This window comes from Mirounga leonina, unplaced genomic scaffold, assembly GCF_011800145.1.
Source record: "Mirounga leonina isolate KUSES-001 unplaced genomic scaffold, KU_Mleo_1.0 Mir_201, whole genome shotgun sequence".
In the NCBI taxonomy this organism is placed as follows: Eukaryota; Metazoa; Chordata; class Mammalia; order Carnivora; family Phocidae; genus Mirounga; species Mirounga leonina.
Window position 1 is genome coordinate 7,270,592 of NW_023270504.1, and position 19,971 is coordinate 7,290,562.

The window sequence follows — 19,971 nt, forward strand, 5'->3', positions numbered from 1 at the left end:
TAAATCAATTTGAGCAAGGCAGTGCTATCTGCTTGTCTGGCCCGAAGGTTGGCAGAAGTATGCTGGGGAAACCCTGTCCATGTCCATCAGCCAGAACGGGCGAGCCTGGGCAGTGAGCGAGGACGTGCTAAGGAGAAATGGGGGGTGGGCGTAAGGGCCGAGCCGAAGCCAGGCTGAGGTGTGTTAATAAAACGCATGCTGTGATATTCTGTGCATGGGCCAATGAGGGGTAACAAAATTTTTAAGATTTTATTTGAGAGAGAGAGAGCACAAGTGGGGGTTGGAGCACAGGGAGAGGGAGAAGCAGGATCCCCGCAGAGCAGGGAGCCCCATGCGATGCAGGGGCTCGATTCCAGGACCCTGAGATCATGACCTGAGCAGAAGGCAGACGCTTAACCAGCTGAACCACCCAGGCGCCCTGAGAGATAACAAACAAGGAAACATGATCACTTACCTTTATTACAGCGTTCATTAGGTTAAAATGATCAAAATCACAGTAACTATTCCTCCTGCTCCCCCCCACCCCCACCCTGAGTAAACTCTGTGCTTGCCCTTTATAGGTGTTACTCTTTACTCTCAACAACGACCCTACTCAGTAAATGCATTATCCCTATTTTACGGCTATGGAAGTTGATCAGAATGTGAAGTGACTTGAATAAGTCACACCGCTATTAAGTCAGGGAGCCACGCTTTGAACCCAGGAGGTTTGCCTCTGGGAGCTACATGCATGGACCACTGCACCCCACTGAGCCCCAGTAATATGACTACACATATAGAATGCCCACAGTTTCTCTGAAGGCACATGCTGAGAAGAAGGGCTACTCCAAGTGCTGTCTGCAGACCAATGTCATCAGCAAACTGTGGCAGGTGAGTACAGAAATGAAGAACAAGCATTTCTAGGGGCGCCTGGGTGGCTTAGTCGGTTAAGCGTCTGCCTTCCGCTCAGGTCATGATCCCAGCGTCCTGGGATGGAGCCCTGCTTTGGGTTCCCTGCTCAGCAGGGAGCCCACTTCTCCCGCTCCCACTCCCCCTGCTTGTGCCCATGCATGCGCTCTCCCTCTGTGTCAAATCAATCAATCTTTTTAAAAAAATTTTCAGACACTTTTATGGAAATGTGACATTGTTGTGCCAAGCCACAGCCCATGATCATTTTTCCAGGAATTAACTGTACTTTATAATGGGTGGGGGGTGGGTAACACTTGTCCTCCACCCAGATAATTTCAAAAGCACTATTTAAAGTTTACAGTACAAAAACTCATTTCACGACCCATTTGTCTTTAAAATAATTATGTAGGGACCAAAATAACATGATCCACATGCAGCCCTCTGATGATTTGGGGTCCAGGTTTTGCGGAACAAGTTGGGTGGTCTACTCCTGTAAGGGCACTGGAATGCAGGCAGACCCAGTTGCCTTAAGTCCTCTCACTTGTGGGCAGCACTGACTTAAGGGTATGCTCAGGATGGGTGATGAGTCCTTGACCACCTCAGAAGGGCCAATGGCAAAAACCTGTGCTCTGGTGCAAGGAATCTGCTCTGGATTTAGACAGTACGTCCTCCCTACTGAGCTTCTCTTGCTGCTCCTCCCACTCTTACTTCCACTGTAGCATTTAGCACCCTGGATTTTTAATGGTCTCTACCTGGGTCTGTCTCCCTCGCCTACTGTGAATCCCAAGAGCGCAGAGATCTTGTTCCTTCCTTTTCAAGTTCCCAGCACAGACAGGAACCTACTTGATGCTCAGTGCATGTTTGTTGAATTAGTTGATGGATTCATGACTTTTCCCTTAGGTCCTCCTCCCTCTGGGCATTGCAAATGTGAAAATTGTTGGGTAATTTTAGGGTTGCAATCAAATGACCTCAGTGGGGCCTGCAAATGTTCACTGCTTAAAGATTTAAGGGAAATATTGCATACAACTTATGCAAGATCCAGTTGTGGGTAAAAGAGAATCCTGTTTCACAATGGATTGTTAGGAAAATAAGACCTCCTGTCACACTCCCAAAAGGAAGCCTGCCAAGCAGTGTTCCCACACTTACGCTGTTCTGCTTGGCATTGAAGGGATCAAGGCTGTACTTTCTTTCCCCACTGCCTACTCTCCAGATCTGCACATAGTCCGCAGGTTGGAGTACAAGGAGCCACTGTTCTACCGCATGTAGAAATCTAAGGAAGGTGATTTAAATTATCTCTTTCTTGTTAAGGGGACTTCTTAAGCAGAAAAGAAAAGGCCAAGACTAGAAGAATATTATGCAAGAAAAATATTTCAAATGTAAAAACAAACATAGAGTAAAGGTGGTAGATCAACCACTTATAAAGCTAGTATGACAGTTAAAAGACAAAAGTAGTAAAATAATATCTACAAAAATTAGTTAAGGGATATACAAAATAAAAAGATATAAAATGTGACAGCCTATGTATAAAATGTGGAGAGGAGGAGTACAAATGTAGTGCTTTTAGAATGTGTTCAAGGTTAAGGGACCATCAACTTGGGTACAGTCTGCTATATACTTAGGATGTTATGTGAAACTCATGGTTACTACAACCAAAAACCTGTAATACATACACGAAAAATAAAGAGAAAGAAATTCAAGCATACACTAAAGAAAGTCCTCAAATCACAACGGAAGGGACCAAAAGAAGAAAGGAATGGAGAAGAACTACAAAAACAAACAGAAAACAATTTTTAAAATTTCAGTATGTACCTATCAGTAATTACTCTGGAGCATTACATTTATTTACCTTTAAACAAAAAACATAGGGTGATGCAATGGATAACAAAATAAGACCCAACTACATGCTGCGTCCAAAGAACTCACTTCAGAGCTAAAGACACAGGCTGAATATGAAGGAATGGAAAAAGATATTCCATGCAAATGAAGATATTCCATGCAAATGAAAGCAAAACAAAAGATGGGGTAGCAACACTTATATCAACAAAATAGACTTTAAAACACTGTAACAAGAGAAGAGAAAGCCATTACATAATAATAAAGGGATTGATTCAAAAGAGGTTATCACAATTGTAAATATGCATCCAACATAGGAGCACCTAAATATATAAGGCAAGCATTAACAGACATAAAGGGAGAAATGAACAGTAATATAATAGTAGGGGACTTTAACACCCTACTTATATCAATGGATAGATCACCCAAAAGAAAATAAGGAAACAGTGGCTTTGACTGACAAACTACAGCAGACGGGATTAACAGATATACACACACAAAACATCCCATCCAAAAACAAGAGAATATACATTCAAGTGCACATGAAACATTCTCCAGAATAGATCACATGTTAGGCCACAAAACAAGTCTCAATAAATTTAAGAAGACTGAAATTAAAAAAAGATGACTGAAATCAAACATCTTTTCTGACTACAACAGTGAAACAAAATCAATTACAAAACAAACACACAAACAAACAAAAACTGGAAAAACACAAACATGTGGAGGCCAAAAAAACCATGCTACTAAATAACCAGTGGGTCAGCAAAGAAGTCATAGAGGGAAGGAAAAAATACATGAAGATGAAAGAAAATAGAGACAATGGCTCAAAATCTCTTGGATGCAGCAAAGGCAATTCTGAGAGGGAAGTTTATAGTGATACAGACCCACCTTAAGAAAGAAGAAAAATCTCAATCTAACTTTATACCTAAAGGAGCTAGAAAAGGAACAAAGATCAGAGTGGAAATAAATTAAATAGAGACATAAACAAAATTGTTAAAACTTTAGCCAGATGCATCAAGACAAAGAATCAAAATCAGAAATGCAAGAGTGGGAAGCCTCAGTGGCTCAGTCAGTTAAGCGTCTGCCTTCGGCTCAGGTCATGATCCCAGGGTCCTGGGATCGAGCCCCGCATCGAGCCCCGCATCGAGCTCCTTGCTCAGCAGGGAGCCTGCTTCTCCCTCTCCCACTCCCCCTGCTTCTGTTCCCTCTCTCGCTGTGTCTTTCTCTGTCAAATAAATAAATAAAATCTTAAAAAAAAGAAATGCAAAATACAACCGACACTACAAAAATGCAAAGCTATTAAAAAAGACTACAAAAACTATGCAAAAAAAAAAATTGGACAAACTAGAAGAAATGGGTGAATTTCTAGAAACCTACCATCTCCCAAAACTGAATCGGGAAGAATCTGAACAAACCAATTACCAGCAATGAAATTGCATCAGTAATCAAAAAACTCCCAATAAACAAAAGTCCAGGACCAGATGGCTTCACAGGTGAATTCTACCAAACATTTAAAGAAGAGTTAATACTACCCTTCTCAAATCATTCCAAAAGAAGAGAAAGGAAAACTTCCAAATTCATTCTATGATGCCAGTATTACCCTAATATGAAAAACAAAGACACTAACAAAACAAGAAAATTACAGACCAATATCCCTGATGAACACAAGTCCTCAACAAAATATTTCCAAACCAAATTTAACAATACATTAAAAGGATCATTCTCCATGATCAAGTGGGATTTGTTCCAGAGATGCAAGGATGGTTCAGTATCTCAAATCAATCAACATAACACATAAAGTGAAAGATAAAAATCATATGATCACCTCAACAGATGCAGAAAAAGCATTTGACAAATTCAACATTCAGAAAAACTCAACAAAGTGGGTACAGACGGAACATAACATAATAAATGCTATAAATGACAAACCCAGAGTTAACTTCATCCTTAGAGGTGAAAAGCTGAAAGTTTTTCCTCTAAGATCAGGAAGAAGACAAGAATGTCCACTCTCACCACTTTTATTCAATATAGTACTGGAAGTCCGAGCCATGGCAATCAGATAAGAAAAAGAAATAAGAGGCGTCCAAATTGGTAAGGAAGGAGTAGAACTCTCACTATATGCAGGTGACAAGATATTCCATATAGAAAATTCTAAAGACTCCACCAAAAAACTATTAGAACTAAGAAATGAATTCAGTAAAGTTGCAGAATACAAAATCAACATACAGAAATCCAGTGCATTTCTATACACTATTAACAAACTGGCAGAAAGAGAAATTAAGAGAACAATCATATTATCAAAAAGAATAAAACACCTAGGAATAAATTTTACCAAGGCAGTGGAAGGACTGTACTCTGAAAACTCTAAGACATTGATGAAAGACATTGAAGATGACACAAATGTAAAGACATACTGTGTGCACTTAAGATAAAGCTTTTAGTGAAACCAAGGTTTTCCATACCCCGATTAATATTCTCTCCACATACAGAATATAAGCAAGCATCAAAACTGATGCCTATAAACAAACTGATGCCTATAAAGCTGAAAGACACATTTGTATAGAATTTCAGTAGCCAACAACAGCAAAACAAATGAATCCAGGATCTCAATTACAGGGAGGACTTCACAAATCCAAGTGCGAGGTGCCTGGCTGGCTAAGTGGGTTAAGCATGCCTTCGGCTCAGGTCATGATCCCACGGTCCTGGGATCAAGCTCCTTGCTCAGTGGGGAGCCTGCTTCTCCCTCTCCTCCATGCTCATGTTCTCTGTTGCTATTTCGCTATCTCTGTCTCTCTCAAATAAATAAAATCTTTAAAAACAAAGCAAAAGAAATGCAGAAGCCATTTCCAAACTCACCTTTTAAAGATTTCAAGTGTTGGACAGCCATTCTTAACACTGTAAGTTTATCCAGTTTACGTGCCATGGGATTGCACTGAGGGATCATTGCAGATAGTTCTTCAATCAGGTTATTCATTTTATCTCTCCTCCGCTTTTCGGTTTGGCTATGAGCTTCTCTAAGAAGGAAAAGAACCTCCTTTATTTTTAACATCGAGCAGACTTAGAGTTAACCTGGAGGCACTGGCTGGAGCCAGAGGAGGCCCACAAGAGCACACCCACCTCCCTCCCAACTTTGGCCCTGCACTTGTGGTTCAGGGAAGAGGAGGGAGCTGCTGAGCGCAAGAATGGGGCTCATCTCTCATCCCACCCCCACCAACTACCCCTGCTTCTTCCTCCCTGTCTTATTTCCAGAAACCTTCAAGAACTAAGATGTGTCTGAGAGCCACATGGGTAGCTTTAGAACCTCCCTCAGTCTTAGAAGGCTACCCAACTCTTCCTCTTATTACAGATCACTGTTCTCCGGTATTCGCCTCAGCATCTTAACTTCATTCTCTTCCTCAGCATCTTAACTTCATTCTCTTCCACAGCAGCTTCCCACGGGACTGCACATGTGTGCAAATCTCTCCCTCTGGGGGAAAAAAACCCGCCTTTCCCCACTCCTAGGGGTTTTTACCTTGCTACTGTCTTCTGTTCTCAGCCAGCTTCCTGGAAGATCACCATCTCCACTCTTCTCACTTCTCAAGCAGGCACCTTTCCATCTATTAAAATCAACCTTCCACAAACCCTGCCCCACTGACACTCTTTTTAGCAGAGGTCATCCTTATTTTATGCAACTCCTTGCTGATCCCTGCCTTGAATTTAATGGTACCGACATTCCTCATTCTTCCGCTGGCTCCTGTGACCATCTCCTGTTCCTCCGTCCTCCCTGCTCTGCTCAGTCCCCTTAGTATCTTTATCAGCTCTTCCTCTGTCCTTAAATAGCAGTGTCCCCAAGATTCCCCACTTGGCTCTACTCTTTCCTCACCCTATAGCTTCACCCTGAGATAGCACCATCTCTCAAAGGCTTTACAGCTGTTCATAAGCTACTTACTATTAAATCTCTATCTCGTTCATACTTCACCCCATTCCTGACCTTCAGAACTTGAACTACACACCTAAATGATTCACAAGTACTTTAAACCTCAAGTAAGCTCACACCGAATTGCAATTTACTCCATTTTATTCCTCCTTCCTCCATTACCCCTGATTTACTCCTGTAGAGTTTATCTTGGTGATATCTTGCTGATATCACTAGGCTCATTCTAGACCCTTCCTTCGTCACCCTGAAGAGCCAAATAATCACAAACTCCTATAGGTTCTAGTTCTTAAATGGTTCTTATATAGGTCTTGTCTTCCTCCCCACTCTGTCACCATCTTGATTCCTTAGGTGACAGCTCATTGCACTACCCCCAAAAGCCTTTTAACTTGCTATACTCCCAGCATCTTCCTCTTCCAGTCTATATAAACCCCGACTTCCAGAATTATCACTCTAAAACAAACAAAGTCATCTAATTCCATTGCATCAAACTGCTAACATGTATTTTCACTGCCTAAGAGGAAGGGCCAAACTCCCACATGACACCCCAAGGTTCTCCATGACCTGGTTTGTGCCCTCATTTCCAGTTTCCTCTCTCCGTGCATTCCCTACAGCTCCACATTACTCCGCAGCAATGCCAAACGACTTGCTGGTCCTCACACATGCCAAGTCACCTCACATCTCCTCTGACTTGCTCTTTGCTAAGCTTAGAATGTCCTTCCCTTCTATATTGGAAAAATCCTCCTCCTTCTTCAAAACCCAGCTCAGTTATTCTTCCTGGAAACCATCTGTGACTACTACCTGAAGAATCCCCTTCCTCTCTCAGTTGCCTCATTATCTTTTACACTGTGACCATGTCACCAGACCTAAGTCACCATCTGTTGAAAATTCAGTATTGTTTAATACGTCACAAGGAAAGAAAAACGTTGCCAATTAACAGGAAGAGGCCATTGATAAGACCTTTTTCATAGATGGTAAAATGTAGGGGGAAAATGTATATCTTATATTTGTACCTTACATTTGAGTTAGGCTCTTTTACTCTTCACACTTAACTGTAAACATCTGTCTGTTTCTCCTACAACACTCAGATCATGGCACCTCCAGAATTTCCACAGAAGAAGAGTTTAAAAAAGACAGTCTGATGGGAAAGGAGGACATTTGCTCTGACCTGTCTTTATGGCAACTTTAAATTAGATGAAAGAAAATGTAATTTTTCCACATAAAAGAGTGGGGGAGGGGAGAACACTAATGAAAACCAATGGAGATAATATTCCCCGTCCCCCGCGTCCCCACAACCATTCACCCTTGGGTCATGTCACTCCTGGAACAAAATATGTACTTTTGATGAACTGGATGGAATTTAAATTATATGTACATTCACATAAAATTTAGTTATATACTCATGCTTTGGTCCATTCAGGAGTAATTTTTAGATTAAAATTTTATGATTAGAAGAATGTTATAGTTATCATCTTGCTAGAGTTATCACCTCTTGTTTCTACCAGTATTACACACTAGCAACAGACACGAGCAATGGGCAGAGATGCCTGTTTCCAGGAATGCATAGCAGATGGGGTGTTCTGTCTCAGAGGTAGGGTGTTAGAGACAGGTGAGTACAGGTGGGAGCAAGGCCCTGTGGAGAACAATGAATGATGATGGTAGGAGCTAGGAAACCCAGAGGAAGGCAAAATAGTTAGATTTTTGAATAAGGCACTTTACTTGAAGGAGATGCACCTGAAAAGAATTCCGGAAGACTGTATTTGAGAAAGCCCTATTTACCAGAGGCTGGTTCCATGCTTGATAATTTAGCAGCAGGGCCTGGCTCTTAATTCTGCGTACTGTTACTGCCACTTTGACCCCTGTCAGTGTTTTGTAAATCATATCAAAAACCAGAATAAATGAAGAAAAAGCAAAACTGAGATCTGGCCATGTTGCCAGATGTAGAAAAATTTTTGTTGACGTTGAGAATATGCTGAAACAATTGACAAAGAATTTATGAGGATGAATTCCTAACAATCAGATGCTCCTCGGAAGTAATTTTGATTTGTTTATGGCATGAATCAGCTTTGCTCTAGTGCTTAAAGGAAATATTTTAATAAACAGTCCCTCTAAGAAAAATTTAAAGGCACATTATGTTATTCAAGTAGATAGAAAAGGTAACAGGTACCGAATGAGAAAAACCTAATATTCATGAATCAATTCTATCTTGACGTCACCTTTTACTTTGGCTAAAGGTTTGCAGGTGCAACCTTTTCCACCCACCATCTATCAATCTCAGTGGTTCAATGTACCTGAAGGACTTCACTTTTACTTGTTGTTCACCATCTTCCATTCTACAAAAAAGCAGGATAAAATGTCAAACTACAGGAAACAGCTTTTATGTAATTCTTGAAAGAAAATAAATGTGAGATTATCATCCTCTTAATTCCTATTAAGCCGTTCGTTAGAAATACTACCCTGAGCTCCTAATGACCGGAAGTGATTATTATTGTCAACACAAGTGGTAGTTCTCCTCCTAAGGCTGACAGGCACATCATCCCCAACAGGTCAACAAAAACTGTTAACTGACAATGAACAAAAATTACCTCATGCGAATCCTGAGAAATATAATTTTCATATGAATTATATTAAATAGAATAATTTTTAGACATTTGATGGCTTAACCAAAAATTTTGTATTGGCTGTTTTAAAATAGCCTAAAAATGAATGAACAATCTCAGACCTTTAATCAAAAGGAACTTATTTTGTTAAAATTTATTTTTTAATTAAAAAATATCATTGAAAACTGGAAACTCTGATCACTTGCCAATAATATTAATATTCACAGTAGTATATTCCCTGGCAGAATATGCCAAATGTATATATATGTGTGTGTGTGTGTGACTATATGTATATATACATACGTGTGCGTGTATGTATATTTAAGAAACGTAGTTACCACCAGACCACTACTAAAATGAAATATACTGATGGTGACAGAATACATTCCACATTACAAAATTATGCAGGCTGAGTAGTTTTTAAAACTACATATTTTTAAAAATATATTTCCAAATGTATCAAAACAAATAAAAATAGACTCTTAAACACAGAGACCAAACTGGTGGTTGCCAGAGTCCCCTCTGGTAGATGAGAGGATGGGCAAAATAGGTGAAGGGAATTAGGAGGTACAAAATTCCAGTTCTAAATAAGTCACAGGGATGAAAAGTACAGCAAAGGGAATATAGTGAATAATATCCTAAAACATCATGTGGTGACAGATGGTAAGTACATTTATCATAGTGAGCATTGAGTCCTGTGTGGAATTGTGAAATCACTATATGTTGTACACACAAATCTAATATGCTAATAATAAAGTGCTAATATAACACTGTCAACTGAACTACAAGAAAAAAAAACTCAAAAGAAATGGTAAAATTCAAACCTACTGTACTTATGAAATCCAAATATACTATTATTTAATGGTCCCTGGTAGAACAGAAAAAAGGCACGATCGTGTATTAGCCAAACAATTCATCTCTTGTTTGCAGCACAAACCTAGGTAATTGCAAATACTATCAAAACATTCTCCATATTTGCTCCTTTTCATGCCTTCCTCTTTTTAAAATCTTCCTTTGGTTTCTGAGATATTACTCCTGCTTCAGAGCCATGTCTTCTCACATTTGGGGTAGGATTTCCCTCCTCCCTTTACAGTGTTTAGGCCCGAGTCCCCCCCAGAGTATATCCTCAGCCCCCAAGTCTTCCCACTCCATACACTTCCCCCAGTGACTGAATTCATGCCAATCACTGCAATGGCTTTCTGAACATTAGTGATGTGTGAATCTCTATCTCCAGACCAGGCATCACCCCTAAGTTCCAGACCCTCATATCCAACTGCCCAGTTGAAGATCCCAGAATTACCATGTTCTTATTGCGTCAAAAACTGAATTCACCATCTATCCCTTGATCTGAGCATATATCATCCTCCACATAGGTAACCAAGTCAGAAAATTTGAACACTTCTTGTGTGCCTGCTCTCCTTAACATGAATTCTCTTTTAAGCATGTCATAACATGTCCTTCCCTTCCCATGCACTGCTGTCCAGGACCACTCTCTTAGACCAATGGTCAGAAAACAATCCCTAGCAAGAACTTCTCAGCTCTTTTCTCTGCCTCTTGGGTTTTCCCCCTTCAGCCCATCCTCCATGCTGTTTCCCAAGTGATTCTTCGAAAATGTAAGTCTGTACCACTTCACATCTGGTAGGATAACTATATTCTTTTAAAAAATGGACAATAACAAATGTCAGCAAGGATATGGAGAAACTGGATCCCTCACACATTGCTGGTGGGAACGTAAAATGGTACAGCCACTGTCGAAAACAGTTTTTGTGGTTCTGTAAAAACTGAACATAGGATTACCATATGACCCAGCAATTCTCCCAGGTATATACCAAAAAGAATTAAAGCAAGGACTCAAACAGATACTTGTACATCAGTGTTCATAATAGCATTATTCACAGTAGCCAAAAGATAGGAACAACCTAAATGCCCACCAACAGATGAATGGATAGACAAAATGTGATATAGGGCAACCCCTGTGCAGAGTACCCCAGGACCCCTCCTTGGCCAGACATATACCCTGCCTCAGCTCCAGCCAACACCCCTCCAAGGCATTCTCTCTATGGAGTCCTAGAACATACCTGTTTGCACCCACTTCAGCTATCCTACCAGGGCACCCCCTGTACAAAGAACTCAAGGGTCTCCTGGTCCACATACTGCTTCAGCTCCAGCCACCCCACCAGATCACCCCCTGAAAATAGTGCCCAGAAATCCCAGCTTACCTTCACTTCAGCCATCCTGCCAGAGTGCCCTCAGCACATAGAACCTGAAACACTCTGACCTGCAACAGCATTAGCTTTAGCTGTTGGGACACGGCACCCACTGCATGGAGAGCCCTGGGATCTCCTGGGATACACCCACTTCAGCTTCACCTGTCCTGCTAGGGTGCCCTCTGTGTGGAGAGCTCCAGGATACTCCGAATAATACCCATGTCAGCTTCAGCTATACTGTCAAGCTTCCCTCTGGGTGTAGAGCCTTGGGACACCTGGCATGCACCCACTCTAACTTTAGCTATCCTGCCAGGGCACCTGCTGCAGGGAGAGCCCAGGGACCACAATGACCTGTACCCACTTCAGCTATCCTGCCAGGGTGCCCCACTGTGTGGAGTCCTGGGATACCCAGCCCATGCCAGCCACATCTCCAGCCAGTGAAAGTCACCAAACACACAAGGTCTACATAGGGGATGACCATACACAAGATCATTCCTTCAAATTTAGAAGTAGTTATTCTGCTTAATTCATAGAAACAGACACAGGAAGTCAGGCAAAATGGGGAGACAAAGAAATATGCTCCAAAAGAAAGAAAAAGATAAAACCTCAGAAAAAGGAGCTAAATGAAATGGAGATAAACAATATGCCTGATAAAGAATTTAAAGTAATGATCATAAAGATGCTCACTGAGCTGGAGAGAAGAGTGAATGAACTCAGTGAGACCTTCAATAAAGAGATTTAAGGGACGCCTGGGTGGCTCAGTTGGTTGGGCGACTGCCTTCGGCTCAGGTCATGATCCTGGAGTCCCGGGATCAAGTCCCGCATCGGGCTCCCTGCTAGGCGGGGAGTCTGCTTCTCCCTCTGACCCTCCCCCCTCTCATGTGCATGCTCTCTCTCTCATTCTCTCTCTCTCAAATAAATAAATAAATAAAATCTTTAAAAAAAAAAAAGAGATTTAAAAAAATAGAAAAAAGAACCAATCAGAGTTGAAGAATACAGTGACTGAAATAAATACATTAGAGAGAATCAACAGTAGATTAGAGGATGCAGAATATATCAGCGATCTGGAAGACAGGCTAATGAAAAGCACACAAGCTGAATGACAAAAAGAAAAAATAATAATTAACAAATGAAGGTTGATTAAGGGGTCTCTTAGACAACATCAAGTGAAAAAACATTCTCATTATAGGGGACCTAGAAGAAGCAGCAAGAGAGAAAGGGAAAAAACTTATTTGAAGAAGTAATAGCTGAAAACTTCCCTAACATAGGGAAGGAAATAGATATATAGGTTCAAGAAGCACAGAGTTCTAAGCAAGATGAACCCAAGGAGATCCAAACCAAGACACATAAAATGTCAAAGGTTAAAGATAAAGAGAGACTTTGGGGGCACCTGCCTGGCTCAGTCAGTACAGCATACTACTCTTGATCTCAGGGTCATGAGTTCAAGCCCCACACTGGGCATAGAGCCTACTTTAAAAATAAATATATAAAGAGAGACTTTTAAAGGCAGCAAGAGAGAAGGAAAAAGTTACCTACAAGAAAAACCCTACATATAATGTATTATTTGTTTCAGAGGTACAGGTCTGTGATTCAATAGTCTTACACAATTCACAGCACTCAAAATTATCCTTCTGAATAAATTTTTTTTTTAAAGATTTTATTGATTTATTTGACAGGGAGAGACACAGCGAGAGAGGGAACACAAGCAGGGGGAGTGGGAGAGGGAGAAGGAGAAGCAGGATTCCCGCCAAACAGGGAGCCCGATGCGGGGCTCAATCCCAGGACTCTGGGATCATGACCTGAGCCGAAGGCAGACGCTTAACCGACTGAGCCACCCAGGCGCCCCCTTCTGAATAAAATTTTATCTGGGGAAAAAAAAAAAGAAAGAAAAGAAAAACCCTACAAGGCTATCAGCTGAATTTTCAGCAGAAACTTTGCAGGCCAAAAGAAAATGGCATGATATATTCAAAGTAGTGATGGAAAAAACCTACAACCAAGAATACTCTACCTGGCAAGGGTATCATTCAGAGCTGAAGTTCCCCCCAAAATGATTTTATTACCACTAAACTAGCCTTACAAGAAATGTTAAAGGAACTTAAGTGGAAAAGAAATGGCCATAATTAGATGTTAGAAAATTGTGAATAAAGATATAAAATATGACAGCATATACATAAAACATGAAGGGTGAAATCAGGTTTTTTTTAAAGAATGTGTTTGAACTTAAATGACCATCAACTAAAAAGAGTGCTATATACTTAGGATGTTATATATGAACCTCATAGTACCACAAAGCTAAAACCTATAATAGACACAAAAAAGGGAAAAAGAAAGCCAAACATGATACTACAGAAATGCATCAATCACAAAGAAAGAGAGCAAGAGAAGAACTACCAAAACAGCCAGAAAAAAAAAAAAAATGGCAATAAGTACATACTTACAAATAATTGCTTTAAATGTAAATGCCCTAAATGCTATAATCAAAAGACACAGGGTGGCTGAATGGATAAAAAACAAATGCTGTCTACAAAAGACCTAAAAACACATATAGACTGAAAGGAAAAGTATAGAAAAAATATTCATGCAAATGGAAGTGGGGTAAAAAAAAATCTGGGGTAACAATACTTATATCAGACAAAATGGACTTTAAAACGAAGACTGTAGCAAGAGTCAAAGAAGGCCATTACATAATGATAAAGGGATCAATCCAAGAAGAGGATAGAACAATTGTAAATATCCATGTATCTAACACAGGAGCACCTAAATACATAAAGCAAACATTAATGAACATAGAGAAACTGACTGTAATACAATAATGACAAAGGACTTTAACACCCCACTTACATCAATGGGTATTTCATCCAGGCAGAAAATCAACAAGGAAATAATGGCTTTGAACAACAAATTAGACCAGATGGACTTAACACACATATATAGAACATTCCATCTAAAAATAACAGAGTACACATTCTTTTTAAGTGCACATGAAACATTATGCAGAATAGATCACATGTTAGGTCACAAAACAAGTCTCAATAAATTTAAGAAGACTGAAATCCATACCATGCATCTTTTCTAACCACAACTGTATGAAACTAGAAATCAATCACAAAAAAACCTAAAAAACCCACAAACACATGGAGGCTAAACAACAACTGGGTCAACAAAGAAATCAAAGAGAAAATTAAAAAATTCATAGAGAAAAATGAAAATACAATAGTCCAAAATCTTTGGAACATCGCAAAAGCAGTTCTAGGAGGGAAATATATAGCAATACAGGCCTACCTCAAAACAAACCAAGAAAAAAGCTCAATCTAACCATACACCTAAGAGAACTAAAACAAGAGAAACAAAGCCCAAGATGAGTAGAAGGAAGGAAATAACAAAGATCAGAGCAGAAATAAGTGATGTAGAGATAAGAAAAACATCAATAAAACCAAGAGCTGGTTCTTTGAAAAGATAAACAAAATTGATAAACCCTTAGCCAGACTCATCAAGAAAAAAAGAGAAAGGACCCAAATAAATAAAACTAGAAACAAAAGAGAAAAAGTAAGAACACCACAGAAATATGGAAGGATTATAAGAAAATACTACAAAAATTATATAGCAAAAATTGGACAAGCTAGAAGAAATGGATAAATTCCCAGAAACATACAATCTTCTAAAACTGAATCAGGAAGAAATAGAACATCTGAACAAATTACTAGTAATGAAATTGAATCTGTAATAGAAAAATAATAATAACAACAACCAGGGGCACCTGGATGGCTCAGTTGGTTGAGCATCTGACTCTTGATTTCAGCTCAGTCATGATCTCAGGGTTGTGAGACTGAGTCCCATGTCGGGCTCCTCGTTGAGCATGGAGCTTTCTTAGGATTCTCTCTCTCCCTCTCCCTCTTTGCTCCCCCAACCCACTCACACTCTCTCTCTTTAAAAGAAAAAAAAAATAAAATAAAAGTGCGGGACCTGATGGATTCACAGGTGAATTCTAAACATTTAAAAAGAGTTAATACCTATTCTCCTCAATCTATTCCAAAAAAATAGAAGGAAAGCTTCCAAATACATTCTACGAGGCCAGCATTACCCTGATACCAAAACCAGACAAAGACACTACAAAAAAACCAAACAAAAAAAACTAAACAACTATAAGCCAATATCTCTGATGATCATAGATGCAAAAATCCTCAACAAAATATTAGCAAACCACATTCAACAATAAAAAGATTATTCACCATAATCAAACAGGATTTATTCTGGGGATGCAAGGATGGGTCAATATTTGCAAATCAATCAACATGATACACCATATCAACAAAATGAAGAATAAAAATCATATGATCTTCTCAGGGTGCTTGGGTGGCTCAGTCAGTTAAGCATCCAACTCTTGGTTTCAGCTCAGGTCATGATCTCAGGGTCCTGGGATAAAGCCCCATGTAGGGCTCCCTGCTCAATAGAGACTCTAGTCATTGAACACTACATCAAAAACTAATGATGCGGGCGCCTGGGTGGCTCAGTCGTTAAGCGTCTGCCTTCGGCTCAGGTCATGATCCCAGAGTCCTGGGATCGAGTCCCACATCGGGCTCCCTTCTCCGCGGGAAGCCTGCTTCTCCCTCTCCCACTCCCCCTGCTTGTGTTCCTGCTCTCGCTATGTCTCTCTCTGTGAAATAAATAAATAAAAAATCTTAAAAAAAAAAAACTAATGATGCACTATATGTTGGCTAATTGAATTTAAATTTTAAAAATGTCCATTCTACCCAAGGCAATGTAAAGATTCAGTGTAATCCCTATCAAAATACCAAGAGCATTTTTCAGAACTAAAACAAAAAATCCTACAATTGGTATGGAACTACAAAAGACTCCAAATAACCAAAGCAATCTTGAAAAAGAACAAAACTGAAGGTATCACAGGTCCAGATTTCAAGATACACTACAAAGCTAAAGTATTTAAAACAGTACGGTACTGGCACAAAAACAGACACATAGATCAATGGGACAGAATAAAGAGCCCAGAAATAAACCCACCAATATATGGGTCAATTAATCTATGACAAAGGAGGCAAGAATATGCAATGGGCAAAAGAAAGTCTCTTCAACAAATGTGTTGGGAAAACTGGAACACTTCCTAACACCATTCACAAAAAAAACTCAAAGTTGATGAAAGACCTATATGTGAGAACTGAAACCATAAAAATTCTAGAAGAGAATACAGGCAGTAATTTCTCTGACATTGGCTGTAACAGTATTTTTCTAGATATATCTCCTAAGACAAGGGAAACAAAAGCAAAGATAAACTATTGGACCTACACCAAAATAAAAAGCTTTTGTGCAGCTTTTATATAACAAGGCAACCTACTAAATGGGAGAAGATATTTGCAAATTCCATATCTAATAAGGGGTTAATATCCAAAATAAAAAAGAACTTATACAACTCTATACCCAAAAAGCAAACAATCTGATTTAAAAATGGGCGGAGGTCCTGAATAGACATTTTTCCAAAGACATACAGATGGTCAACAGACACAAGATGCTGATCACTAATCATCAGGGAAATGCAAATCAAAACCATGAGATAATACTTTTCACCTGTCAGAATAACTAAAAACAAAAAGATGAGAAATAACAAGTGTTGGAGAGGATATACAGAAAATGGAACCCTCGTGCACTTTGGTGAGAACGTAAATTAGTACAGCCACTGTGGAAAGCCGTATGGAGGGGTTCTAAAAAAAATTAAAAACAGAAATACCATATGATCCAAGAACTCCACTACTGGGTATTTACCCAGTAAAACCAAAACACTAATTTGAAAAGATATATGCAACCCTATGTTTATTGCAACATTATTTATAATAGCCAAGATATGGAAGCAACCTAAATGTCCATCAATAGACAAATGGATAAAGTAGTAGTATACACACACACACACACACACACAAAATATTACATAGCCATATAAAAGATGAGATCTTGCCATTTGCATCAACATAGATGGACCTAGAGGGTATTAAGCTAAGTGAAATAGACTGAGAAAGACAAATACCATATGATTTCACTCATGTGGCATCTAAAAAAACAAACGAATAAACTGGAAGCAGAATCAGACCTATAAATACAGAGAATTAATGGTTGCCAGAGGGAAAGAGGGTGGGGGATGAGCAAAATGGGTGAAAGGGTGTGGGAAATATGGGCTTCCACTTATAGAATGAATAAGTCATGGGAATAAAAGGCACAGCATAGGAAATATTGTCAATGATACTGTAATAGCGGTGTACGGGGACAGATTATAGCTTATGTGGTAAGCACAGCATAATGCATAAAAAAGTTGACTAGGTTGTACACCTGATATTAATGTAACATTGTTACAAAAATGTTGTGTGTATATATATATACACACACAATGGAATATTAGCCATAAAAAGAATGAATTTCTGAAATATGCTATAACATACAGGAAATTTGAAAATATAATGCAAAGTGAAATAAGACAGACACAAAAGGACAAACACTGCATGACTCTACTTATATAAAATATCTAGAACAGGCAAAATCATAGAGCTAGAAAGTAGGTTAGAGGTTACCAGGGACTGAAGGAAACAAGGTGTAGAGTATTATTATTTAATGCATACAGAGTTTCTAGTTGGGGTAATAAAGTTTTGGAAATAGCCAGCAGTAATTGTTGTACAACCGTGTGACTAATGCCACTGAATTGTACATTAAAAATGGTTGAAATGGCAATTTTTATGTTATATATATTTTACCAAATAAAAAAAGTCCGAAGGCCCACAATTTTTGTTTAAATGTAATTTGACAAGTCCTCTCATGCTTAAAATCCTTCTATTTTCCTGACTGCATGCAAGATAATTTCTATATTCTTTAGTTCAACAGATCTCGTTGACCTAGTCCACATTCATTTCACCCACCTCTGCTCTATTGTGCCAGCCACTTGTTTCCTGATTAGCAGAGTGCTCTTTCATATTTCATGCCCTATGCCTCTGCACAGTTCTTCCTTCTACCTAAAATACCTCTTCTACTCCTGCTCTGAATGACTCACTTCCATTCTTCATTTAAAACTTAGCTTAGGTCAACCTCTGCAGGAAGCTGTCCTACCCTCCCAATCCCAATCTTAATTATATGCCCAACTGTCTTTGTTGCCAGAGTATCCAGGGTGTGTGTTATGGCAGTTATCATAATGTGTAATAATTATCTGTATCTTTCTAATTTGTACACATTTCTTTTGTCTTATCTGTATTTCTCCCTCCTAGTCTACTGGGTGTCACATAGTAAGTACTCAAGAAATATTTAATGGCTACATTCCAGGGAATCTTCATCAATGACCCTTTTAAAAGAATCAGCTCTGTTCAAAACCAAGAGCGCTGAAGAAATGGTAAACATTCTCATGAATTCTTCTTTGTTTAAAAATAGCCAATAGGGGCGCCTGGGTGGCTCAGTCATTAAGTGTCTGCCTTTGTCTCAGGTCATGATCCCAGGGTCCCTGCTCAGCAGGAAGCCTGCTTCTCCCTCTCCCACTCCCCCTGCTTGTGTCCCTTCTCTCGCTTTGTCTCTTGCTATCAAATAAATAAATAAAATCTTTTAAAAAAATACCCAATATTCTGGGGCTCCACCAAGGAAATCAACTTCATGTCTAATGACTGGCTTTCATGCTCTGAGTCTCTGGGAAGGATGCTCTACAATCATACTTTGTAAAACCCATAAAGTACTTTGACATCAATCATTTCATTGGAGGAATGGAAAATGGTGGAATGAAAGAAGGATTGGGGCAGAATGGAGAAGCTCTATGGTAGGTAATGAGCAAATCAGTGGGGTATATACTCTCTGTCTACTGCCATTATACATCTTCTTCAAGTAGGAATCATGTTAAATGGAAGTCCAGGACTTACCTGCTGCCACTGGGTGCTGATATTTCTATCCTTGTTGAAAGAAGATAGGTAAAGGGATTCTGAGAGAGTTTTTCCACCACTTTTTCTGTCATGATTCCTGATCTGGAAGGAAGGAGGTCTTGGTCACCTCTCCCCATACATGTTGGGAAATGGACAGCATGATTATCCTCATGTGCCAAAAGTCCCCTACCCTGTCCAGTTGCAGAGAGACAGGAAGCAGGGTGTAATGAAGAAAGTACCACACTAACAATCAGGCATTCTAACTAGTTGTGTAATGTTCGGCAAGCCACTTGATATTTCTGCATCCTGGCTTTTTCATTTTCTAAAGTGTGGGCAATTGGCTAATTTTCAGTGTTGTCTTCTGCCAAAAAAATCACTATCTGCCAGTACTTTGCATGTTTCTATTACTTCCCCTACCACGGACCCCACTTTCCCATTCACTCCCCAAACCACTGTGAGGTCTCAACCATGCCCGCTATGTGGCATAAAACTGTTACTTCTAGTACTCACTGCTCCATTTCAACAGCCCACAATCTTATTTAGATACTAAGAAAGAACAATGGTGCTTATGATTCTGAAGAAAAAGAAAGAAAATAAAAAGGACTTATAATCACTTTGAGCTTGAGCTGAGTGGGGAC

At 39.5% G+C, this 19,971-nt stretch overlaps 1 protein-coding gene across 7 annotated transcripts in view; it reads right to left on the reverse strand.

Annotated features, from left to right (window-relative positions):
• The window catches only part of ARNTL2 (aryl hydrocarbon receptor nuclear translocator like 2), a 104,009-nt gene that overhangs the window by 45,182 nt on the left and 38,856 nt on the right, over window positions 1-19,971 (reverse strand). For 3 of the 7 annotated variants that reach the window (XM_035028014.1, XM_035028012.1, XM_035028016.1), the window contains exons 3-5: window positions 19,334-19,435; window positions 8,926-8,967; window positions 5,578-5,735 (exon numbers count right to left, since the gene is read on the reverse strand). In XM_035028014.1, coding sequence (XP_034883905.1) covers window positions 5,578-5,735; window positions 8,926-8,967; window positions 19,334-19,435 — 302 coding nt within the window. Of the gene's footprint in view, window positions 1-5,577; window positions 5,736-6,232; window positions 8,968-19,333; window positions 19,436-19,971 lie in introns of those variants that run through there. The other 4 variants (XM_035028018.1, XM_035028013.1, XM_035028015.1 and 1 more) reach the window with 4 other exon arrangements.